This window comes from Ascaphus truei, chromosome 21 (assembly GCF_040206685.1).
Source record: "Ascaphus truei isolate aAscTru1 chromosome 21, aAscTru1.hap1, whole genome shotgun sequence".
NCBI lineage: Eukaryota > Metazoa > Chordata > Amphibia > Anura > Ascaphidae > Ascaphus > Ascaphus truei.
In genome coordinates, this window is record NC_134503.1 from 10,835,033 (window position 1) to 10,861,581 (window position 26,549).

The window sequence follows — 26,549 nt, forward strand, 5'->3', positions numbered from 1 at the left end:
CGAAATGTAATGGGTAAAAGATAAGACAATGTGAGCAGATGGAGGAGGGGATCAGTTACATGACGATGGGTTTCCGTTTTACAGATCCCCAAATATCCAATTAGGTAAAGAAATATAAAAAAAAATACCCAATCGGAAGTGGTATTTATTGTAATAAAAAAAAAATATATATATTTTTTTGTCTTTTTAATTTACTTTTCCCCTGAAATTGCTATTACGTTTTGAGCAATTATGAGTGCATTGAAAAATATTTTCAAAACCACTAGAGATAATGGCTTTGATTGAAAACGACTGCACAGTCTCTCAAACAAATGAGACAGAATTAAAAGCACTCACAATTAATTATGTGCCCATCTGGAATGAAGAGGCCTGAGGGGATATTGTCATTTATAGGCCATTTTTTAGAGGAACCGTAGCATTCTCACAACAGGAACTTAGTAGGAATTGTGACTCCAAAAGAATGTTCATGATCCCAAGGTTTAACAAAGTATCCGGCCGCTCCTCCTCCTCTTACCGTGCACCCCACAACTGGAACAATCCAGAGACTCTTACAGCCACCAGTCTAAGTTCTTTCAAAACTAAAGCTGTCTCACATTTTAATCTGGGCTGTAACTGTTACATATGCCTATAACATATATTATCTCTTACTGTGCATACAATGTCTTATATATAATGTATAACCCTGTTCACTTAATGTAACAATGTATTTGTAACCATGCATTTGTCATCATAACTCTGTGCCCAGGACATACTTGAAAACGAGCGGTAACTCTCAATGTATTACTTCCTGGTAACACATTTTATAAATAAATAATAGCAAGGAACACGGCTACCAAACAATTCATTTTCTGGAGTACAGCCTGCACTCACCCAATCAAAAATATGGTCCCTGCATGCTTTATATAGCCCGCTGCTGGGAGTTGGTGCTAGGAGTAAGAATAGGAGAAACAGCACTCACGTGGATTTCAATAGATTCTTTAAAGGTTTATTAGTGCAGTGGTCAAGGTTTCGGTGCCAGTTGAGGACCTTTCTCAAGCCTTGACCACGTGAGTGCCGTTTCTCCTATTCATACCAGTACTACCAAATTATATTGGCACCGCACCCATGGCAGTATATCTCATCAAGAAGTGTGAGTTCTCCTGTCCCAGTATCACTAAGGTGTTAGGAGTAAGTCAGACTCTGCCTGCGCTCAAATTCTGTAAATACAGGGGGCTCCCTGCTTGGCATTATCTTTGTATTTCAGAGCTACGTAGCTATGAAAATATAAAAGGTGGGTTGGGTAGGTTGCATTATTGTGTTAACCACTTCAGTGTTGATGGTGCTGCTCCAGCCTTAGAGGGGTAAAGGAGTTTTCTGACAGCAGATACTGATGTCACCCTGATAAAACACATTGGAAATTGAAGGTTCAGTTGGACAATTGTTTCTATGTCAATGACAAGCTAGGCCACCGCCAGGGAGGAAGAGCTGGCATTGTGTTCCTGGGCCCAGAAGTGGTGACTCAAAGGCCCCCCATGCAGGCAAACCTCCCCTGATCCAACTGCAATGGCTCTGTCCTCCCGCAGGCACATTCGTGGGCACCCGCATACAGGCCCCTACATAGGCCTGTAGCAGGTCCCTCCGAGGCTGCAGGTAGGCCCATGTGGTCCCATACCACCTCTCCAGATCCATACCTTCAAATGTAAGGAGCAGGTACCTCTCCCTCCCCCCCCCCCCCCCCCCACCCTCTGGGGGTGCTGCTCTATTTACCTTTGTCCTGGGCCCAAAGATCTCTGTTGATGGCCCTGATAATAAAAGTAAAGTTTGGTACAAAAGCACGGCACAGCTGGAAATAACATTACTCAGTTTATTGGAGGCAGATTTAAATGACATTGATCAAAACACTAAAGAACATCATCAATAAAACCTACAGTCTCAAACACTGACCTATAATCTTTAAATATAGATTTATACACTATTTATATATGTTTAAATATTGCATACAAAGCACAAACAGTGGTTTTCCATTTTTGCTCCTATTTTGCAGGTCGATGCTTAGATTGTGCTGACCCGTTAACCTCTTTACTGCCAGCAACGAGCGAGTTCGCCCGCCATCAGTCACACGGCTCAATGCCAAACATTGCTGTACCATTCCTAGGGGTTGGTGTCTATTATGCACTTGATGAAAATGGCGTCATCTTTGACATAGGTGTGTTTTGATGACTGCAGTTTGGAGAGTGGACAGAACAGGGGGCAGCCACTGGCAACATTCATGTCACTGATAGGACGCTGGAACGAGGCAGAAACAAGGTCTGGGCGGAAAGCATCAAGCACATGTTCCCGATTGCTCTGGTCAAGGAGCATAAAAGTGACCTGAAAAGGGCAGACATGGGAGAAGCGATAAGTGGCACAGTCATTCACAGTAATCTTAGGTGTTGTGTATGTGTACATATATGTTATACAGTCCCAATAGTGTGCCCAGCGCTTTGCAGACTTACAAATACAGGAGACAAGTACAAACCGTGGGGATGAGCAGCAAAACAAGGCAAGAGGGGAGGCTCTGCCCCGACGGGCTTCCAATCGAAGTGGTATATTGGGAGACGTACAGGCATGGTCTGGGACATCCCGCTGCTGCCATTCAGCCGCTGGCCGTTTTGCCGCAAAGGTAAGCCCTAACCTTACCCAAAAACCCCTAATCGAACCGCATAACACCTAATCAGACCCCTTACTATAAAACCCCTAACCTTAACCCCTCACCGTAAAACTCCTAAAGTGAACCCCTAAAACTAAAGGTTAATGCACTTACCGTAGCGACAGCTAAATCGCTGCGGCGAGATGTCCCATTCCGTACAGGCAGGGCAGGAGTCAAAGCGCATTATTAAAAGTGCAGTAAGGGAGGGTCAGGCAGTCAGCAGGGCAGGGGGAGGTCATTTAACCAGGTGCTTATTTTAAGAGGCAAGTTTCCAGCTGGGCTTTGAAAACAGGAAGTGACGCGGTGCATGGCGAATACAGAGTGGAATATCTATGGCATAAAGATATTGCTGCTACCCCATAATAACAACCCGCAACTGGGACAAATCATTACTACAAAGGTACATTTTCACGTCAAATTGAGAAAGGTTGCTATTGATTGAGTGTGTGTGTGTGTGTGTGTATATATATATATATATTATTCACACACACATATATATACATATATATATATAAACACACACGTATATATTATTGTTTTGTATTATTATTATTATTATTATTATTATTATTAAGAAAACCACTCATCTGTTCCTTCCTCCTCCTCTAGTCTCGCCTACACTTTGGGGGCTTTGCATCAATGACATTTTGGAGCAACACTGACCGAAATAGCATCAATTTCATTCTGTGTCTTATGTGAATTACAGTATGGGGGTAATTCAATACCCCTCGGAGCGGCCCAAATCCCCAGCTCAAGTTAATAGGAGCTTTTCGTCCAATCGCACGCTTCTGCTTATATTGAATGAGCCCCTAGGCGTCATTGAAACAAGCGCTTTGCTTCAGTTCGGGCCCATGTATCTGTGATCTGGGGGGGGGGGGGTTACTAGGAGGGGTTAGTTGGCAGGGACATGAGACACGGAGTATAATGAGAGGCTGCAAACAGAGCTGCTCTGCGGGTCACTTCTCCCCCTGTAATGTGGGTTAAAGCTCAGGTTGGCGAACCTTACTGGCTTCTAACAACCTGCAATTCCAAAGAGGTTCTTCTAGCAAACATCTCACTTCCGCACACAGAACCGACTGCCGGTGCTCCGGTATCCGGGATTGTCCCATAAATCCCAAGGGTATTCACAAGGAGGAAAGATAACCCAGGCACACGGACTACGCAAAATTAGGAATTTAATGCAGCTAAGAAACCTGCATTCATTTCTTCATTTGGCATAGTCCGTGTGCCTGGGTCATCTTTTATCCTTCTAACAACCTGCACCAGAGAGAACAAACTGGTTCTTACATTTCATGTCACTGCGCTCCCCCCAAAAATGGAGTGATACACGTTCTTTGCTCCGAAATGGCCTTGGTACATACCCCCCGCCCCCTTGCAATTGTAGAATAAGGGGTCCTCTCCTGTATTAATAATGGTATCATGTGATTTGGGGGAGTATCAATAAACACAGTTAGAAAGGAGATAAGGGATGAATCAAGTGCTGTGTCTCTCTTAGTAATCTTTGCCGGGTCCGTGTAAACCTCCCAGTTTATAATGCGCCTGCAATCTGATATGAATACATGTCAAATCTCCGGTGCTTACAGTTATTTAAATGTCCATCACGATGATGAGAGAGAAAGTTATGACAGCTATTTAAGTTAAACTATGACACTACGTGTTAAGTAAAATCCTAAAGCTAATGTTGTCATTCACTTGCGTGGGCTGTAAGGTGTCACATGGCTTAGCACTGCATAGTTAATACAGTATATAGTGATAATGTACAAGCTGCAACATCAGTTCTGAGCTGTGTATGTGCCAAACAGAGTTCTGAGGTCTGGAAATATCATGCAGAAACAAAATCTATCTCAATCTATTGTTTTTAGTAGAGAATTGTCCTGTAGATTAGAAGCTGTAGCACTTTGGGGAGATCTGCTCATCTGGAAAAGTTTTTGGGGAGTTTCAAAATAGCTGCTTACATCACGTTTTGAAAGCAGTCGTTCCAATTATTGATTAAATGCATACCATATGATCCTTACAAGTAATTATATAACCATGTCAATGTCATGTTATATGGTTTCAGCAAAGGAATAAATATATATTTTTAAACAGCCGCATTTAAAATATATAAGAAAAGTATTTGGATTCCATTTGTTTTTTTAAGAAACATCTGTTGCTGGATTACACTTTACAAATATTATCCCTTACAAAAGGATTTGGTTTTCTCAAGGATCAATTCAGCAATTTCCCATCTTTATCCTCCCTGTATCTAAAGTTGCGCTTATAGTGCAGGCTACGGCAACGCGACCCCAGTCCTCTCTAATAGCGCGTCTGAGATCCGATGCATTATAAGGAACCCCAACCCTCTCTAATAGCGCGTCTGAGATCAGATGTATTGTAAGGAACCCCAACCCTCTCTAATAGCGAGTCTGAGATCAGATGCATTGTAAGGAGTCCCAACCCTCTCTAATAGCGAGTCTGAGATCAGATGCATTATAAGGAACCCCAACCCTCTCTAATAGCGCGTCTGAGATCAGATGCATTATAAGGAACCCCAACCCTCTCCCCAACTCCAGTCCTCAAGGGCCACCAACAGGTCAGGTTTTAAGGCTTTCCCTGCTTCAGCACAGGTGGCTCAGCCGTTATTTGAGCCACCTGCGCTGAAGCAGAGATATCCTTAAAACCCAACCTGTTGGTGGCCCTTGAGGACTGGAGTTGGCCCACCTCCTGCTCTACAATATATTGACGCTGTGCAAAAGAGTAAAATGTTACTAATAATCGCTGATGCATAAAAGCAGTGAGATTACCAACCAGCGGTAGTTTAGTCTCACGTTGGCTCCATGGCAAATAATGTTCTTCCCCCCGGCTTGAAAGTCAGCTATTCTTTAATATCCCATTTCACGTAATATTTAAACAGAGTCAACGATTAACTACTCATCAGACAAAGGAGAAACGGTGTGTCATGTTTACCTTGTGTTTAAAAGGCCACGGGAGCAGAGCATCGTATTCTCCTTTCATGACCGTGAAGAAGAGGGAGACATGGGTGCCCTTGCCAGCTCCGTCTCCATTCAAATAAACTCTCAGGCACACTTTATACCCATATCTCGCAGTGTAGAAAGCTGGAAGCCAGAGCATTTAGATGGTACGGTCAGTGTCTGATCACTGGGTCAGAAATGTTACTGGTTTATGGACTGCAGAGGCATAGGGACATGCTAGTGTATCAATGCCTTAATATAGGGGGTCTCAACTCCTGTTCTCAAGCTCCCCCCCCAGCAGGTCAGAATTCTCACGATATCCCAGCTTCAGCACCAGTGGCTCAATCAGTGGCTCAGTTGAAGACTGAGCTACCGGTGCTGAAGCTCGGACTGATTGAGACACCCGTGCAGAAGCTGAGACTGATTGAGCCACGTGTGCTGAAGCAGGGATATCCTGAGAACCTGATGTGATCGTGCATCTTGAGGACTGGAGTTGAGAACCCCTGATATATATATATATATACATTTATATATTTATGACATGTGAATGTAAAGTGATATTTTTATTTGATATATATAACTGGAGTTGAGAACCCCTGAGATATATATATATATATATATATATATATATATATATATATATCTCAGGGGTTCTCAACTCCAGTTATATATATCAAATAAAAATATCACTTTACATTCACATGTCATATATATATAAATCTATCTTATAAATTAGAAATATCTCATAATTACCCCAACAACATATTTTAACCAAACTTATTGTATAAAGCCCTGATGGTTTTTTTCTTCTCTCTGTAGCAGCAAAGGGTTAGACAGGACAGGGAACCTCGGCAGAGGAAAGGGGTATATTTGAGAGGCATAATACTAAAGTAAGTTAGAGTAATAGGGTAGATATTCAGTGTTGTAATACTTGTGAGCAGGCCAGGATCAGTGGTGGGTTTACAATGCATTGCTGGCTTTTCTGACACTGAATGGGGGAGGGGGGGGGGGTATCTTTTGTGGTTATTATGCACAGATTATACATGGATTAAACACCATCCTATTTTACCCACCTATTCCACTCTTCCTCTGCAATCTCTCCCTGAAGTGAATTGGCAATGATGTTTTATCCAGTCGTGACTCACTATAATTATGGGATTACATGCTGGAGAAAGGTAGTTTTGAGAACCATTATGGATTTTAATTACCATCCCAACATTGGGGGGGAAGTGTCCCTAATCCTACATTTCTTAATTGACACTTAAGACTCATTTAACATAATTTTTTTAAAGATTATTTGATTTAAATTCTAAAGCTGCAAATGTAGGTCCCTGCTCAATATGTGGAGAAGTTGGACCACAGCCGTAGCTAACGATGCAGCCACATCCATTCACACGGACAAAGATACAAGAGCATCTATTCTGTTGCACATGTGAACGCAAGAACAAGGAAACTGAAAGGAAAATATCAGGATGCTTTACCTGCAACCTGAGGCAGTTACATAAATCCAGTGACTGCACCTAAATCTTTCTCCTTTCCTTACATCAAATAGAACATCTCCCAACAAGATGACATCCAGCTCTATTATACCTGGAGAATACAGAGTGACCGATCGTCCAGTGATGGCCTCATGGCATTTCTGGGTTATCTCAGCGATTTTCCATAAAAATATCCCATCATACGATGTTTGCTCAAAGGACAAAAGGCGCGCGTGCTGTCCATTTAGAGCCATATCTTTCATGGCCAGGGAGCACTGCAAATCAGCAATCTGAGCGAGATAAAGAATTGCAATAATACTATTTGTTAGGTGCAAGTGTAATAAAGTACCATCCACTTTCGAGTCTACATTAAACTGGCACAAGTATTATTATTTCAATGTACAGTATTACTGCAATGAAAGTACACGAATGAGGACATTTATGGTGATCATTATATCTCACATTGGGTTATTGCTTCATGCTTTATGCTGTGTTTGAATGTGTGATTCTGGGACCAACCCTACAATATTCCACGTGTGTCTGAATAAATCACAAAATGTGATAGTTTTACACTGAAGATTGTTTAATATAATTTTTTTTTTCAAACAAGTCTCAAAACTGGAATATGACCAGCAATATGTCAGGGAACAATGACGATAGTTCAGTGTAGTGGCCTTTCCAGCCAAGTGTAACATTTTTTACAAATCCAGTAAAAAAAAAAAGCATACATCTTTTTTAAGACTCATATCTAGCAGTAGAATGATTCATTGTAATTAAGCTATGGCTAAAAAACATATCAGAAGTTGGGCAACCATTAGACAGGTCTCCCGTGCGATGCAATTTCCTATGGAACAGGTGAGCGGCTTGATAGGTAAGAAACTAATTAGGGCTGTGCTAAAAATGAAGGATCCTTTCATTCTTTCTTCTTGCAAAGTAAATGCAGCATCTACTAAACAAAACCCTTAAACCGAGTCGGACGAAAGCATATTCTGTTAAATGAAATAGCAGATTTCATTAACTCCTTTTCAGAAGATGTAAGGCCCATCGCCCCCTACAAAGATTTATGCCACAGTTAGGACCTCTCTCCATTACCTTCTTTTCCAATGTTTTCATCCTTCTCTGTTCTCCGATCCTTTGGTCCTGGATAGCTGTTAACTGGACATTCGAATGATCAATCTCTCTGTTCAGCACCGCGATGATATTTTCAAACACTTGGACCCTGGCTTCCAGCTCAGATACTCTGGTGTCACATTCATGCGGCGTGGACTCTTTTAGTGGGTGAAAGGCTGCACGGTGACAATCCAAGTCAACTTCACCATTCTCCCCATTGGCTTCCCTGATCTGCAGAGCTGAAAAGGACGTGTGGAAAGTTTTTTCTTTGGTGCTTGTCAGTGTTTCATGGAGGCCATTTTCAGTCACTTTAGCACTGGATGAACCGTTCTTGATTTGCTGGATACACTGAAGCACCAGTCCCAAATGAGCCCCAGTTGAAGACTTTTCATGTTCCTTGGTCTTTTCTTGGCTTCCCTGTAGTAAACAGATGACTGTCAGCACTGACTTGCAAATAGGTTTACTGAACATGCGGGGAACAGAAGATGACTATGCTCCCTACGCCAGGGGTCTCCAAACTCAGTCCTCAAGAGACGCCAACAGGCCAGCTTTTAAGGATATCCATGTTTCAACACAGGTGGCTCAATCAAAGTCAAAGACTGAGTCACTGATTGAGCCACCTGTGCTGAAACAGGGATATCCATAAAAGCCGGTCTATTGGCGGCTCTTGAGGACTGAGTTTGGAGACCCCTGCCCTATGTCATGGTGTCACTTAGGTGGAGGGTGTCAGTTGACCTACTGAATTTGTCTTCTCATTGCTGGAGATACAGAAACCAACCGAGCCAAGACAAATATTACCAAGAGAACGGATAAGAAAGAATACTTTGGATAGTGTTAAGACTGCTAGAATAGTGAAATAATTGTTTGATACCCAAGACTAACAAAGCATTTAAAATGATGTATAAAGGGTAAAAGCGATCCAACATTTGGTATTTTGGGGAGCTTCATTAGCCATGTCAGATTTTTGCTTTTCCCTGTACATACCATGTCATTTGTCCTTTATCTTATCACCATTATAAATGAATCAATGATGCATGCTTTCTCTCAGACGAAGGCCTCAGAAAGCACTGATATTTAACATTTGGGATAACAAAATGTCACAATATGAATTAACATGTACTTTCCAAAATATACATTTGGAATCAGCCCCTGCTTTTCTAAGTTTATAACCTGGGCTAATATTAGGACAATCTTGATTTCATTATATAAAGATTAATTCAGGGTCATCAACCCATCAATGGCATTTATCACAGAGCGATATTGGCCATTCTGATTTTAGTTAACAGCATTGTTTTGACATAAGTTTAGACATAGCCATCTTGGATTGCAGTACACCTGAAGGAGAGAGCAGTAAGAGAGCAGTGAGAGAGCAGTGAGAGAGCAGTGAGAGAGCAGTGAGGGGTTGAAAGCTCTGTACACTAGAATTCCACCTATGAAGAACTATCATGTGTGTCCCCTAATATGTATTATAACCTACAATGAATCTACACTTCTCCAGAGCCACCATGGGTTCTGAAACTAGGAACTACTATGATTACAAACGGGTGAATCGGGAATTGGCGAAAACCAATACTTTCTAAATCCACCTTTTAAAGGCAGTGTTTTGGTAGTCTTTCATACCCAATCGATTTTTGATGTTTAGTAAATATTTTTTTTTCTCCTCTTTGACTCCAGATTCTGGGTGTGTATCAAAGCTTTGAGGATGAATGTATCAAAGCCAAAACTGATACAATTCTGGGGCATAAAAGATACTTTCCATGGGATTTGTAAGCTTGATATATCTAGTGAAATTTTACACACCAGAGTTGTGCTGGTTTTGAACAAAGGAAATGTTAATGTGTAACCCCCTTGATCTTGGTAATATTTTTTAAATTTTATATATATATTCTACTAAGCACTACAACCACAGTCCTTGGCATTTCATTTACAAGTGTGTGTTTGTGTACGTTTTACTCACTCGATAAGAGCAGCCGATCTGTGAAAAGCGACACCTGTCCTTCCATGTGGCTACAACAGCGGCGTGATTCTGTAAATTACATGGGATTATCATGGGCATATTAAAGTTAAATACCTGTTCTTTAAACTGGATGCCTTGGTTTCACAGTGAACGTTGTTTGCATAGTAATTGAGCAATGTATTCAATATTTATTTTATAAGAAATGTTGCTAAATATCCCTGGAAATACTGAAACAAAGTCTACGATAAGTACAAAGTCTATGATAAGTCTTTCAAGTAGCCGTGTAACACACTTTAGGAATTTAAAGACTAATATTTTACCTGCAGACCCTGCCAGGTTACTTAGAAATTGGAACTCTGCAAAACTCTTCATTTCAAGGACTAAGTAGCTAAGAAGAGATCATCAAGATGCTATTGGGAAGAACGACTTCAGACCGTATCCCGTATACCCAAACCCACATATTCTATCCCATAACTCATATCCCAAAACTCACGACTCGAAGAAATTAGAAACATTAGAGAAATTAGTGCAATAAACGGTTCCCTCGTCCAATATTATGGATTTATTACTGAATCCACAACCTATTTTGGGTGTAAAAGATTAGAGTGATTATAATTAGAGTTCATTGCATCTTGCAAACATTTAAGACAGTTTTTCCTATTCAGATTAATTTTTCATTGTATCTCTTTGCCTCATTCATACCTAGAATACTCCTTCCATCCAACTGTCTAGCTCCAACATTCATGGAAGGGTTTGTCCTACAGTTTTATCACCAACACATTTTTTCTTAATTGATTTAAATTAAGACAATGATTTAACAAAGCAAAATAAGATCAGAGAAAGGTGTTTTATAGGTATTGTTTATTCACCTCAGTAAACATGTAAAGGAATCCGTTGGGAAGTTTAAATATTGCCAAATCTATTTCTCAATTATTTGCTTACCTTTCCTTTTACCAAATGTTCCGATTTTCTACGGCTTTGGTCTTCCAAAGAATTTCTGTCACATTTGTGTTTCTGGAATCAAATTAAAAAGGATAAAAAAAAAAAATTAAATGCCTGCCCCTTATTCCCTAGTAATAAAGGAAAGAAGCAAACAGGCTTAGTGAATATATCAATGCATTGAGAATTTAGATGGCAAGCTCTTGAGGACAGGAATGCCTTTTCCTAATGTTACTTATATGTCTGAGGTGCTTATTCCCATTATGTGTTATATTATTATGTCATGTGTATTACTGCTGTCAAGCGCTATGCGCATGGATAGCGCTATATAAATGAAGATATACATATATCCAAAAGTGTTTTTTTTGCCAAAAAAAAATCAGCTTGTGGCTGCTTCAAATATAAGTTTTTTGTTTAGTTTTTACCCTGACTGGGGCTGTTTAAAGAGACAATCCAAGCATGATGAATTTTCTTTATTTTTAACATAGGTTTGAAGTAGGGGGTCTCCGGAGATGAACCCCAATAATTTCAGCTCGGGGGGGCCCACTGCTTCCGGAGATACAGACTTCCATAATGTATATCCAGGACAGAGCCTTGTCTGCCTTAGAAACGTGAGTCAAATGCGTTGCACTCACAGGATAAAATATTAGGTAGCTGATGGAGTATACAATATTATAGTTTGCTTGTTATACAGCCACCAGTCTTTTTATGTCATGCTTTTTTTTTTTTTTTACCCAGAGAGCCTTTGCAACATCATCTACCACCAAAACCCGTTTTTAGCCAAAAACAACATATGAAAATGCTCACCCTTAATGTTACCCCCGTCTTGGGCTATTTGTAACCTGTACCTGTGTACTTCATATTAACATGAAGAAGAGACCTGGACATTTTGAATGCTGTGTATGCTTTTAGTTCATCTATGCAAATCTCTCATGTATTTCCATTAATAAAAAAACATCACAACCCAACACAACTCCAGGATCCGCACAGCTACCACAACTTTGAATTCGATATTTGTGTTTTTCTAATATTTACAACAAACGCTTACATTGATTTCAATTCAATATTTGACCTTTTCTAAGCTTAATTTTTAAAGTGCTGCAGAACACAACAGCCAACAGCCAACAGCTTTACAAAGGAAAGAAAGTCAAGGAAATAGTATTTTTTTTTTATGGATGAGGAAGTAGTGAGTAAAATGACATTCTGTTGTCTAATGTGCTTGGGTTTTGCGTACCAAGCAGAGGTATGCAGACTATGATATTGTTTCACATACTTCCTCTCCGTGACTATTTCTGGTATTGAACTTCTGCCAGGTTCGTCAATGCTCCCTAAGGCAACACTTGTCAATATGGAATGCTGGAGAGTGGCATAACTGGCAGGCCTCGCCAGCATGCCTGCTGTAAGTATAGAAGCACTGAAGCCACCTAGAGTCTAAGCTTGACAAGACCGAGTTCTCGTTGGGTAATTACATAAGCACAGCATTAGAAATATTCCAGTGGGGGAAATGTATACGGGAACTTGCCATCACATTCATCTTTATTATAAGCACAGATTTAAAGCCACGACAGTTGACTGAAATAGTAATATTTTAGCCCTAAAAACTGCACAGAGCATGTAGATATTCCTAATTAAGTTCAGCCACAATAATGGCTGCTAACCTGACAGCAGGCAAGTAAATTGACTACCCCATATTGTTCTTTTAATCAGACAAGGAATATCTTAAATATCTATAATAGTTTACAGTACGGAATGACTAAAAACAAAGACACTGACTCTGTAAGCAATGACCGAGTGTGAATCGGGGGAATCTGGTTCTATTCCTGGTGTCGGCTCCTTGTGACCTTGGGCAAGTCACTTTATCTCCCTGTGCCTCGGGCACCAAAAAATAGATTGTAAGCTCCACAGGGCAGGGACTGTCTGTAAAATCCTATGTGCTGTGTACCGTGCACTATACTGTAATTGTGAAGCGCTTTGAGTCCCATTGGGAGAAAAGCGCTATATGAAATAAAGTTATTATTAAGAAATAAACTGCATACAAGTGTATAATTGAGATATGTTACGTTGGTGATTGCCATCAAGGGTGCAAACTCCCCAATATATAGTTCACTGTGATGACTGATATGTGGACGGGACCTAAACTGAAATGAGTGATCAGTTATAACAACGTAATATATGTTGTTTCAATCTTGCTACTTGTAACAGGAAGTCCAGTGGTAAAAGAGATCTGCACAAACAGAACTGACACATAGATGCATGCCAGATATATTTGTGCTGTTAAGAGCTTACTGAAGTTTATTTCCCCTGGAAATTCTGCAAGAAAAAGTACTGTGACTCATTTTATTGTAAGGTTATTTTAAAGAAAATCCCTTACCCTTTTGTATTTTTCCGAGAAGCTAATTCTCCCCTCTACATTAATATAGTGGGGTGATTTAATTGCCATTGCTTCAGACATTTAGTGAACTGTCTGTATGTACTAAATTGTCCTCAGCAAAACACAATGGGTATTCAATTTCATTCAGTGTCTAAATAAAACACAATATTTGTTTTTATAAGTCTACCACATATTAACCTGTTACGTTCTCTAAGACCTGGAACCCATTGGAATCAGGAGTGCAAAGTTAAAAGCTAACTCAAAGTTAAAGGGGCTGTATATTTCCAAGGGAAGACCCAGCTATGTCTTTCATGTGGTCATTCCTGCAGTGATCCCAAAATATTCCCCATTTAAAATTGTACCAAATACAGAATAATTTACAATGCATCTGATCTCAGACACACTGTTGCAGAGGGTCAGGGTTCCTTACAATGTATCTGATCTTACAAGCACTATTAGAAAGGGTCGGGGTTCCTTACAATGCATCTGATCTCAGACGCGCTGTTAGAGAGGGTTGGGGTTCCTTACAATGCATCTGATCTCAGACGCGCTATTAGAGAGGGTTGGGGTTCCTTACAATGCATCTGATCTCAGACCCGCTATTAGAGAGGGTTGAGATTCTTTACAATGCATCTGATCTCAGACGCGCTATTAGAGAGGGTCGGGGTTCATTACAATGCCTCTGATCTCAGACGTGCTATTAGAGAGAATTGAAAAAGGTTGAACACTGCTGCTCTACCACCACCTCCCGGACCCACAGCTGCAACTAGACAACCCAACAGTTGTTACATTCCTGCAACACTCCAGATTACAGACACGTTGTTTCACTTTTACAACACAATTTAAAATCAACAGTACAGCTACATCCTAGTTTTGCTTTTTTCTTTATTCACAGATGCTCCCATGAGGATTTCCTATGATTAAAGCTGCAGTTCAGTCATTTTTTTATTTTTTTTTACATTTTTTTTTTTACTTCAATAGTTTCATGTGGGCAATCTCTAATTACCTAAAGAACTGCATAGCTGCCGGTCAATTCGTTCTCCGTCTATTGATCGGCAAAGTTTGGCGACATCTTTAAATATGGGGAATGTAAATCGTTGCTATAGGAACAAGCATGCTTGTTAAAATAGAATACAAGAAAATTGGTCTTTCAAAGTTGTTTTTTTTAAAACAGAAAATGCTAAAAGTATTTTTTCTTACTACAGAACTGATTTATTAAAAAAAAAAACACATGCCGGATATTGCCTGAACTGCAGCTTTAAGGACGCCCTCAAATGTAAATTGTGGCCATTTTGTAAAAGGCAGTACTGACTTCCACTTACTTGCCTTTATACCTTTTATAAAATAAGAAATCCTTTCTTGTGTGTGTGTTATATACGGCTCTTTCTAGCGGTTCACATCCCTGGAATGTGAAAATTAAAGTAGGGACAGGTGTGTGGGGGAAAAGACTCAAACTATCTATGAACAATATTCAGAGTTCCCAAACTACTTAAACTGGGAACCCCAAAGAATATATGTTTGAATGGGCCCCCCATTCTGTATTTGGTACATAAAAATAGATGTCCAAGATTTGGTCGGTAGCCTCCTCTCTTTCTGTCTATTTTTTCACCCAATGTCCTCCCTTTTTCTGCCACTTGCTGTGTATCGCAGCGTCTAGGTTTGTCATGTAAATAAACCCCCATTGTCATCATACTGGGCTGCTTTTTGGGGGGTGGGGAGCAGATTGGGAAACACTGAATTACATGAGCCCGTATTGAATATGAGTATATTTATTTACATTTTGACTTATGGCGTATATTACCCACGTGTGCCTATTAAGTAAAGACAAAGTATATTTACGTTCTTACTGGATACTCATTACTGGAAATCCTCTGTGTGCACTTTTGGCAGGTGGTCATGTTATTGGAGCATTCCCTTTCCAAGTGGTCTGCAAGTTGTCTTCTCAGGACCATGCGCCCGCAGCCGGTGTGGCAGGGAATCAGGGCATAGTCACAAAAACTTTCATGATCCTGGGAACAAATGGACAATAGCAATTATCCTACTCATAGGAATGAGGTTGTGATGATTTAATTGAAAAAAATTTTTTATTGGTTTTGCACTGATTTTGTAATCTTACAACAATGGGTTCACACACAAAAAAAGGGGGGCGTGTGGGAGGGAGAAAATAAAAGACGGAAGGGGGGTCCCAACGCAGATCAGTGGTACAGTTGTATATTAGTACATTGGTTTGAAATGACAAAGATACATAGGTGAATATTCACAGTTCAGGTGAATACAGGTGAGTCGGCATCTGGTACACACCCCTCCAGGGGGTTGTAAGGGCTCTAGAACTGCTGACGGGTTTTGATTCAAGGTATCTGTGGCAGCGACCGTCAGCTGCCCTTTGTGGGAGAGAGGTGGTGCGATCTGGGCACTGTTGCTCCATAGGGATTTAATGCAAAACCAAGGAATTATCCAGTGTTTGGGCAGCGGAGCCTCGGATACTGTGGTATATAAGCCACGGTGGCCACCTCCTCTGGAATTTGAAACAGGAGACTCCCAAAAAACTGGTTATTCTCTCCTATAGAGGGGGGGGGGGTCTGGTTTCTTCCAGTGCAGGGCTATGGTGCGTCTAGTCGCGTCACTGTTTCAGATTAATTTATTTATGTGTTGTCAACCTCCTTGGAGGGCATGTTCAATAGGCATGACCAAAGCTCTAGTCTGCATATGAAACCCAGTATATTTTGAACCAGTCTGTGTACTTTGGTCCAGAGTAGGGCTATATTGGCTTTTATATAACCCTTACATACTTACAAGTAAATTGGTATTACTTAATCAGAGAACAAAGAAGGGTGGGGAGCTGTGTTGGTCCTTTCTTCCATGTAGTAACAAAGGAGCGAGAGGGTTAAAGGACCCTGAGAGGTTCAAAAGCTTATACAATTTCAACTACCTGTTGGTCCAATAACAGGTATCATACCATCTACTTCCTCTCCCTCCGTTGTTACTCAATCAGAGAAGAGAAGCAAGTATCAAACTATAAATACTACAGTACAGGTTTGTCAGCAGAATGTAAGATAGCTACTATATTTACACAACAGACTAAGGGGAACGGGCTGTACTTCCCCTTGAAAGTACCACTGGAATCTTACCAAGTAAGAAGTGTTCTCTCACCTTTTGTGTCACTGGAAATTCTCAGGGAGAAAACTGCCTCATTTTCTGGGGATTCCCCATCCTGCACTTTACATTCTAGCATTGTGATTCTCTTTTGTTATAGCGGCAGTGCCACTTACTATTACCCTACTAGTAATAGCAAATACTCAGGTGAACCGCTACTGTATGTCATGATAGTGGCAGGTGGATTTTCTTGTAATTGTGCAGGGGTGGCCAACGCCAGTCCTCAATGGCCACCAACAGGTCAGGTTTTAAGGATATCCCTGCGTCAGCACAGGTGACTCAACCATTGACTGAGCCAATCGTGCTGAAGCAGGGATATCCTTAAAACCCGACCTGTTGGTGGCCCTTGAGGTCTGGAGTTGGCCAGCCCTGCAGTAGGGTATTTTGGTGACTGCATCTATTTATCTGGTTAAAAAAACTGAATCTTATATGCACAGCTAAATCAGTAGTCTGTAAGGCTGCACTGCTTAGAACAGCGTTCAATAACCTGTAATAAAAAAAATAACCAACATATACAGTAAATATATAGCACAATGAAGACTTTTAAATGGTGGAAGTGAAGGGATTAAACTTACTTCATAGTCTTTCAAAACCCCACTCCAGCTGCATCCCGAAGTGACACAATGCACTTTTAGCTCAGAGATTTCCTTATTGATCGCAGCGTCGCTGAAGGCCTATTCAAAACCAGCAACCAATTATATGACAAGGGCCTGTTCAGAAGCCATACTATTAAGGACATGGGGACGCAAAGGGACTCTTTAATCTGCGCTCATCGGAGCAGAACAAGATGAAGATACCTCCCCCGCAAGTTTCAGTTAGTTCTCAGAGAAAAGTCCCTTCAAAACCCACTTGGAAATGTTAGACTATGAAGTTTTATATAGTTCTTGATAAAGAAACACCCTTCTAGCATTACAGAGGGGAGCTACAGTTTGTAGGGAGACAAGGGGTGACTGGAATATCTGAAAATCTGCATAGATGGGGATAATAACACTGAACTACATGCTCTATAGTGACATACCCTTTCTTCCGTTAAAAAGCAGTCTTCATTTAGAGATGCAGGCTCGTCTTCTTTACACTTCGGACAAATGGGTCTTTTGTTGTTTCTGTTTAGGAAAGTAGATGTTCAATAATAAGCCATTTTGTCTGTTTTTTTCCCTAATGCATTGCTGACCCTTCCAGCAATATACGGGTGTCAGACTTCGTTAGGGAGCATTCTCATTTTTAAGTAAACCCCTTTTTTTTTTTATTGAAAAGAACAAGAAAAGGGAAAAACCTTCCTTTTCACCACGCTTGCCGCTAGAGACGGGCGAATCCAACCAAATCCGTTTCGCGGTGTGAAATCTGCACACGGATTTGGGGCAGTTTCAATCCGCGCCGACTCATCAAAATCCGCCTTTGGGTACAACCCGTGGACGGATTTGTACAATCCAATCCGCGCAGTCTTAAGAATCCGCCAACGGATGGCTGAATCCGCGGATTGTACAAGTCCGGCCACGGGTTGCGGGATCCGGGGAGTGTATTGGTAATAATAAAAAATTCCGCAAAACGCAAATCACCCTTTCTGACATTGATCCGCTGAAATCCACGGACCAAAGGAACCGGTCGATCCGCGACGGATCCAAATTCGCCCATCTCTGCTAGCAACTCAATGCCCTTCCATCATTCTATTCACAAATAGCAGCTGCAAACATTGGCTCAAACTTTGGCCAGTTCTATAGGCTCCATTCTGATTGTAAAACCATATTTCCATACAAGCCAACTACACATAGTATGCACGTTGATAGAAATGTTTAAATGCATGGTTTTGTAATTACATGTAACTTCCATAGAGGTCATTTTATTTACACTACTCTTAGATGGAAATGACACTGTGTTGTATCCATACACTATTTAAAATGCACAGACGGACACAAGCTTGGTATATATAGGCTCAATAATACACATGCATCTCAGTCACTGGTAAGCATGCGTTAGGATACATTACAAACAGGCTAACATTAGCAGAAACAAAATTGGACTAGATTGTGAATTATATCTACAGGTAGATGCAGCCACAGCAGCACCACATATAGCAAATGATTAACCATATAATGTACAACAAAGTGGCTCGCATGTACTTCTCCCCAAACACCCCTATATGCACTTCCATATACTGTAAAGGTGATCAGTAGCACTGAATCAGGGGGGTACAGACTGGACACTAACTTGAGGCTGATATAAGCACAAGGAAACATTGTATCCCATGTAAGATTTGCTTACAATATCAGGATATACAGTAACAGGAAAACACGTATGTTAATAGTTATTATCTGTGTGCCTAAACACCAACTAAATGATCTTAATATATTTATTTTCTCATAACGGAATTCTGTAACAATGTGGTACATACAAAGACACAGATTCGCGAAACAATATCTGGGGACCAATTGATCCCCCAAATGTACACCTGTCTCTATTTCCTCTACCCCTCCCCCTTTGTCTTTAGCCTTTCTTCTATTTCTTAACATCCTACGGTCATCTTCTGATTGTCCTGATTGTTTATTAAGGTCCAGAGTCTGTTCCATGACTCCACTACCCCTTCAGGGAATAAGTAGGTTCTCAATCCCATTCCAACTTTAGAGCAGTGATCACTTGTTTTAAAGTCTTTGTCTGCAAAGGATTATTATTTGGGAAATATATTATTCCTAATACAAGCCTATTAAAGAAGCAGTCAGTGTGACACTTTAAAAAACAAATCTTTTTTTGTTTTAATATATGCAGCCTTTAATTAGCGTTCTTGAAAACTAATTACCTAAGCTGCCAATCAATTCATTCTCTATGATCAGCAACAATCATGCTTCTCATGCTACTAAATGGCTGCCTTTCAGTTACTCCTTCAGTCAGTGTAACGCAGCAGCTACAATGTATTCTTATATTGCTATGGTAACATTATCTATTGTTACAGTTTGCAGCTCAAACTGCTGGGAATATTGGCAACAAATGGTCATAAACAGGAAAGTGTTACAAATATCTTGCACTGCTGGGGAAGTGTGTTAATACCTGCTACACATATCAAAGGATGCTCAGTATCTGAAAACTCATTAACATGGCATTGAGTTGAATAATAATAAAAACAATATATATAGCAAGAATCATCTAATACAACAGAAATTATTTATTTAAAACCATGTGTGGCTATGCATGGATTTACAATACAGTAGGTGATATATTACTGACCTTACTATCCAGGACAGGCAAAGTGAGCAGTACCTATGCCCACATAAAGTTTGCAGGGCTTTCTTCAGGACATTGTTACAATTGCAGCAAAGGTATTTATGTCCAGGAACATCATCACAGATGTTTGTGGGATAACCAAACACAAATTCATTTTCATCTGGAGTTGAACAAGGACCATCCTTGAGCTTCGTGTTCTGCTTAGCCATTGCCTGTAATGTCCACTTCTGGAGTGTTCTGAACAGCAAATCTTTCTAAGTCACAAGGAAGAGAACAGCTCAAAAGAATGACTGCACCTGAAACCATCAGCCCCTTTGCTGTTCCTGCCTCAGAGGCATATTTGACTTGCTGAGGTTTGAGTGGGTAAATGGAGGAAATTACACTGAAATTCCCCTGATTACCAAACACATTATCAAATGTTTAAATGTTTTCCCCTATTAACACCAATGATGTCACGAGGGCCAAGGATCCACTTCCCAGTGACGTAATTTCTCAGCAGGAAGCTATCACAAGGACACAGACATGCACACAGAAAGGGAAGTGATGTTTGTAGCTGATTAGGAAACATGAAGCGTGTATTCTAGTTCCTAAAAGCCAACACGCGGAATACTGTACGTGCAGAGAGAAAGTGGATTGTATTACAGCCATTTTTATTGCACCAAATGGCTGCAGATTGATCTTAATTGTCTGCACGTCAGAAATTCTAACGAAGACTGCGGTGAATATTAAAGCAGCAGTCTGCGCTGATCGCCATTTTGTGTGTGCGCATCTTTTTACTTAATTTAGTTAAACAAGATGGCCGCCCCAACTGGGTCAAGAGCCTCAGAGAAGGCAGACGTGACTCACGGGAAAGGAAATCAGAAATACTCCATTTGGATCACGTGATGTATAATACCGGCACAGCACAAGAATAGTAAATAAGGGTCATTTATTAGGTCCAAAAATCACACCTATGTGTGTTTTTTGGACCTAGTAAATTACCCTTATTCGCTATTCTTTTGCAGTGCCGGTATTATACATCACGTGACCTACATTGACTTTACTTCATTTATTTTAGGAGATCTCTTCTTGTCCTTTTTCAAAGCCGTGTTTATTTTTCAAATCTGATTCTTGATTCAGGAGATGTAAGCAAAATATGAAGTGTCCGGGAGGTTAAAATGAAGTTCTCACCAGAGCTCGTTGCAGTTTAAATGTGCATAGAAGGACTAGCAATGTATTAAAGTCACCTGGCACTAACATGATCCTCTAGATTGTAAGTTCTCAGGATCAGGGCCCTGTGTCATTCTGTTTATGTAATATACATAACTCGGTACCACTAATGTACCATGCTATGGCATATGTTGGCAGATTACAAATAAACGATAATAATAATAATGAACAAAATCCCAATATTAACACACAACCACTGCTAGAAAGGAAACGCCGGGACATGGGAAGGGAGGGTGACATGGGGGTCTAACCCCCGGCCACAAAAGTGTTGGAGCAGAAGGAGTAAGGGGTAAGTCGGGGGGTGACGAGAGAAATGTCAATAAAAAAAAGAAAAACATATACTTTAAATTAGGAGGAAAACGTAGAAGAAGAAAAAAAGTAATGTTTGAAAAACAAAACAAAATGGTGTAAAATTGAAAAGTAACCAGAAACCGCTTTTAAATTAATTTGGCGTTGGGTTGTTGGGAGGAATTCTAATGTTATGTAAAGTGATTCTTATTGCGTTTTTTAACTTTGTTTGGCACCTGGCGGTGGTGGTAGTAGCCAAATTGTACCTGGAGAGGAGGACCTTCTCATTATTTGGACACTGTGGTGGGGACAATCTTTCCGAGCTGTGGTTCGGGTGAGCAGCCTGGTGATGTCCGTCCAGTTTCGCTGGTGCTGTATTTCCTGCTTGGCAGGCACAGTTGGTGGGGATTTTGGATAGTATCGGTGGTGGGCGGGCTGGATAACCCATGGGGGGGTGCAATATGACCAAGTCGGTTATTAATCTTGTTTGGTTATCAATAAACATTATGGCCATCCGACCCCATTCAAGCTGCCAATGGACTTTATTTTGGGTCATGGGACTGGGGAAGGGAATCACTCAAGACCCATCTTGTCATGTCCGGCAAACAAACATTGACACGTGCTGTGAAAACATCCTGCATCAGTTAGCGGAAAGGATAAACTGATGATCAAAATACTGTAACTACAAATACAGGATAAAGTATCTGCCGTCTAAATTTAGCATAAGTTGAACTTGACGGACATACTGTATGTCTTTTTTCAACCTCATCTGCTATACAACTATGTAACCAGGATGGAGTGTGATGATATGTGCGTTAATTCCACCGTTGAGTATGCTCTTCTTGCTAATAGGAAGGAAATAATTGTAATTGCATTAGTGCTACCCATATTAGGTGCTTCCTTCACCCATGAGGTTTCCTATCATTTCTGTTACAAACCATGCATAAAACTCCTATGAACTCATCATGCAGTAGACGTTCTTCCCCAGATTAACAAAGCAGTGTCATCTACCCTTTCTCATTAGTGGCCACGTAAGTAATTTTTTAGTAGGACATACCAAAGGTCCAACCTCCAGCACTAACCAAATCCCCCCCTAACATGCCAGGCCATGCGTCTGCATGCTGTTATGCTCTGTTCAGTTGAGTACCAATGGGGAACGTTCAGAACACCTCCTTTTTGTGCAGTCGTTAAACCAGGCAAAAAGGGATTTAAATGGCCATTAAATAGGAAGCCACAACCGATGATGTTGCAGCTGCCTATTGGCTCAAGATTTGGAGGCCATTTTGTAACTGCTCCTTTAACCATTTCAGTCCCAGAGTGTCGGGCCAGCACCATGGCCACGGACTCTCCGCTCTTTGAAGCAAAAAAAAGGGCAGCGGTCAATGGCGTATGCTGTACTCAGCGTTGCGCAAACTGGGGGGCGCAAGACTGACTCGCGCGCTACCCGAAGGCACTTAGATTAAGTGCCGGGGAAGCGGCGAAGGCCTCTGTAAACCAGACTTACCTTGGCTCTGGCGGCTTCTTAGACGCGTCGCCATGGCAACACGGCGTCAGTCACATTGCTATGGCAACGTGACATCATGCCGCCGGAGCCAAGGTTAGGGGTATGATTAGTGGGTAAGGGGTTAAGCCTTTTAAGTAAGAGGTTAGGGTTAAGGTTAAGCTTTTTAGGGTCCGGAGTACGATTAAGGGGGTTAGGGTAAAGGATTAAGGTAAGGGGTTAAGGTTTTTAGGGTAAAGATTAGCGTTAGCATCAGGGGTTTTAGGGTAAGGGGTTAATGGGTTAAGGTAGGAGTTAAGATTAGGGTTATTTATGCTATACATTACGTTACCCCCCCCCCCCCCCCCCAACATGTCAGGTTTTCAGAATATCCCTGCTTCAGCACAGGTGGCTCACCTGTGCTGAAGCCAGGATATCCTGAAAACCTGACCTGTTGGGGGGGGGGGGGGGAGGAGGCTTGAGGACTGGAGTTGAGCCCCCTGCCTTATGTCATTGGGGGATTTCCTGCTGTAGCTGGAGTACAGTATCTGTGCAGTGTGCATCTCAGGGTGCAGTTTCTTAGCAAAGTGCACCCACCCTGTCATACTGCTGCCAATCCCCCCCCCAAAAAGTCATTATTAAGAGCACACCTGCTGCACTGCACACTTAATTATGTGCAATAGTTAAAAGGACACAATATGCATACATAAAGTGCCACCCTTCATATCTACTTACGTGATCTCTCTGGGATCTCTCTGATCTCCCTGTGATCTCTCTGTGATCTCTCTGCGATCTCCCGGGGTTTGTGCTTGTGTGTAAGAATTCAGAGGTTTTCTCCACTAAACAAAGAGCAGAGCCGTCCGCACTTTCATTTTAGTGACTTTCATAATCACTGTGTGTGGATCACGTGACTACACTTCTCCAAAAACAAAAATGCTTCTGGGGCACCGAGGGTGTGTCTCGTTGTGGGTACGTCTGTGTCTGTATGATGCGGCAGTCTGGTGCATTGTTTGGGACAGGGGAGGCCAACTCCAGTCTTCAAGAGCTACCAACAGGTCAGCCTTTCAGGATATCCCTGCTTCAGCACAGGTGGCTCAATCAGTGGCTCAGTCAAAGTCCGAGCCACCGGTGCTGAAGCAGGGTCTGATTGAGCCAGCTTTGCTGAAGCAGGGACTGATCCGGCCACCTCTGCTGAAGCCAGGACTGATTGAGCCACCTCTGCTGAAGCAGGGATATCCTGCCAACCTGACCTGTTGACAGCTCTTGAGGACTGGAGTTGGCTGCCCCTGGGGATACTGTCTAAGGCCGTATATATCTTTTATACTAGAAAAGCTGACAACTGAAGGCAGAAAGCTTCCTGCCAGAAATCAGGTGAAAACGTTTTGGGTGCCAAAGAAAAGGAATCCTATATATCCAAATGGACTTTGTCCTTTCATACATCTGGTGTATTTCTTTTGCAATGTCTTTGGGAGAGAAAGAGAGAGGACAGAGAGAGGACAGAGAGAGGACAGAGAGAGGACAGAGGAGAGAGAGAGAGAGAGAGAGAGAGAGAGAGAGAGAGAGAGAGAGAGAGAGAGAGAGAGAGAGAGAGAGAGAGAGAGAGAGAGAGAGGGGAGAGAGAGGACAGAGAGAGGACAAAGGAGAGAGGAGAGAGGAGAGAGAAAGAGAGAGAGAGAGAGAGAGAGAAAGAGAATAGTGCAATATCAACAACTGTAACAACCACAGCCAGAGACATATGCTGTATATATATATATATACAGTGGTTGACAAATCACCAAAAAATCTACTCGCCACACAAAAAAATCTACTCGCCACCTAGTACCAAACGTGTGCTGCTTGGGCCAATATTTACTCACCCGGGGGTTAAATCCACTCGCCCGGGGCGAGCAAATGTATAGGTCTGTCGAACACTGTATATATGTATTGAGAGAGGAAAAAGAGGTGTGTGCCAGAGACTGTTTCAGAATAGAGAGTAAAAGTAGCACTATCACAAGTGTAGCCAGAATATGCGCATTGAGAGATATATTATCTCATTGGATGGTACTCATCTAGGGTTATCTTCTTATGCTCTGAGAGGGAGGACAGTCACTCAGAATCCGAAGTCCATAATGAAGTCTCAGAGTCCATTCAAGCACAACTTGAAATGTTTGACGTGTTAGTCAGGTCATCGTGAGCCTGATTGGTGTAGGTATTAAGTTGAGTGTCTCAAAAAAGGTAGAAAGCAGGTCATGGTTGCCAGTCCAGATGAAGAAAAGGACATCTATATACCTACAGTAACCGAGGATGTAGTGAAAGTAGAGTCTAATGTGTAATATATGGATATTCTCATATATATACAGTACATATACGCTTTCGCATAGGCTAGTGTCATGTTGGATCCCATGGCCATACCAGAGATCTGACTGTAAAAGTCAGATTCGAATTTTAAATAACTCTTATGCAAGATTATATGGATCAAGAGTAGAAAGTAATTAACTGGGGGACCACTGTAATGTGGGTTATTTGTACGGAGCTCATGGACTGCTTCCATACCCTTATCATGCGGAATACACATGTATAAAGGCTGGACACATCCCTGGTAACTAACCAGGCATCAGGAGGAACGGGGCCAATATTTTTTAATCTGTTGAGAAACGCAGTGGTGTCTTTCAGATAGCTGGGAAAAAACTCTAATACATGGCTGTATGAAGTAGTCAACAGATTGAGAACTAGCTTGACAGAGTAACCCAGTAGCAGAGAGTATGGGTCTGCCAGGGGAATTTTCCAATCTCTTCTGTATTTTGGGTAAGGTGTAGATGTTTGGTCTTTCTGGGTGCTCCACCCATTGGTGAGTTCATTGGTGAATCGTGTTTATTTTCGCCTTTAAGCTGAATTGTGGGATCCCTTGGCAAAACGTTATAGAATTTGATATCCTGTAGCTGGGTCAGGATCTCAGAGCTATAATCAGCGTAATTTAATACCACAATTATGCCTCCCCTATCCTCTGCGTGTGTTGTCTTGGAGATTTTGAATGGAAGCCTTTTGAGGTTTAGTGATGTTGGAATGTGTGCGGGAGGGCTGCTTATGGAGATCTCCAATTTCTCTGTTTACAATACGTTGGAATGTTGGAATGGATGGATGTGTATTGACCCAATCCATGTCACTCTTCAAATTAAATGGACACGAGAGGTCAGTGGTGTTAGTTTGTTTAGACTTGTAGACGTCTTTAACTCTAAAACTGCGATGCATTTTATAGAGTTCAATCTCTGTAGCAAAAGCAGTTTCTTTGCATGTAGGGATACATGATAAGCCTTTCTGTAGTATTGAGAGTTCAGTAGCTTCAAGAGGATAGGATGAGAGATTCTAGACTACGGTTTGGGTTGTAGCGTTGGGGGCCGTTGGGATCTTGTGTTTGCTGTGACCCCCTCTGTGGCCCAGTCTTCTGCGCGGTTGTAGCCCCTTTTGTTGCGTCATTTACCTTATTGCCCACGTCTGGGGGCCCCATAATCTAGTGACTACGTCATCCTCAAAGTATCTGGGTTTTGTCCACCTTTGCTCACGTCCTGCATTCCCACGGCGCGCAGAACACGATCTGCCCAGCAGTGCAACAGAGGCGGAGTATTCCTCGTCTTCCCAGAAAATGGCTGACGGGGGGGTCACACGACTGCAGTTTTCCGAAGGGGTCCATGTCACTCAGGCACTACGACACCTCCGGCGTTCAAAGGGTTAAATATGATTGCCAATTATTATTAT

At 41.6% G+C, this 26,549-nt stretch overlaps 1 protein-coding gene across 6 annotated transcripts; it reads right to left on the bottom strand.

Moving 5' to 3' along the window:
- Positions 1-1,842: 1,842 nt before the first annotated feature.
- On the bottom strand, positions 1,843-23,748 carry TRAF1 (TNF receptor associated factor 1). Of its 6 annotated transcripts, none has more exons than XM_075578952.1 (12): positions 23,553-23,741; positions 21,604-21,959; positions 19,844-20,090; positions 17,646-17,730; positions 17,203-17,301; positions 15,322-15,483; positions 11,107-11,178; positions 10,165-10,233; positions 8,190-8,624; positions 7,210-7,387; positions 5,615-5,763; positions 1,843-2,349 (listed from the first exon to the last, which is right to left on the bottom strand). In XM_075578952.1, exons 2-12 carry the CDS (start codon positions 21,623-21,625, stop codon positions 2,131-2,133), a joined length of 1,737 nt encoding a protein of 578 aa, XP_075435067.1. In that variant the 5' UTR covers positions 21,626-21,959; positions 23,553-23,741; the 3' UTR covers positions 1,843-2,130. The 6 variants fall into 6 exon arrangements, 5 of the variants coding, with proteins under 5 accessions (XP_075435067.1, XP_075435066.1, XP_075435068.1 ...); XM_075578951.1 differs by having other exon boundaries at positions 21,604-22,182; XM_075578953.1 differs by having other exon boundaries at positions 19,844-20,094; positions 21,604-22,182.
- Between the last annotated feature and the right edge of the window lie 2,801 nt (positions 23,749-26,549).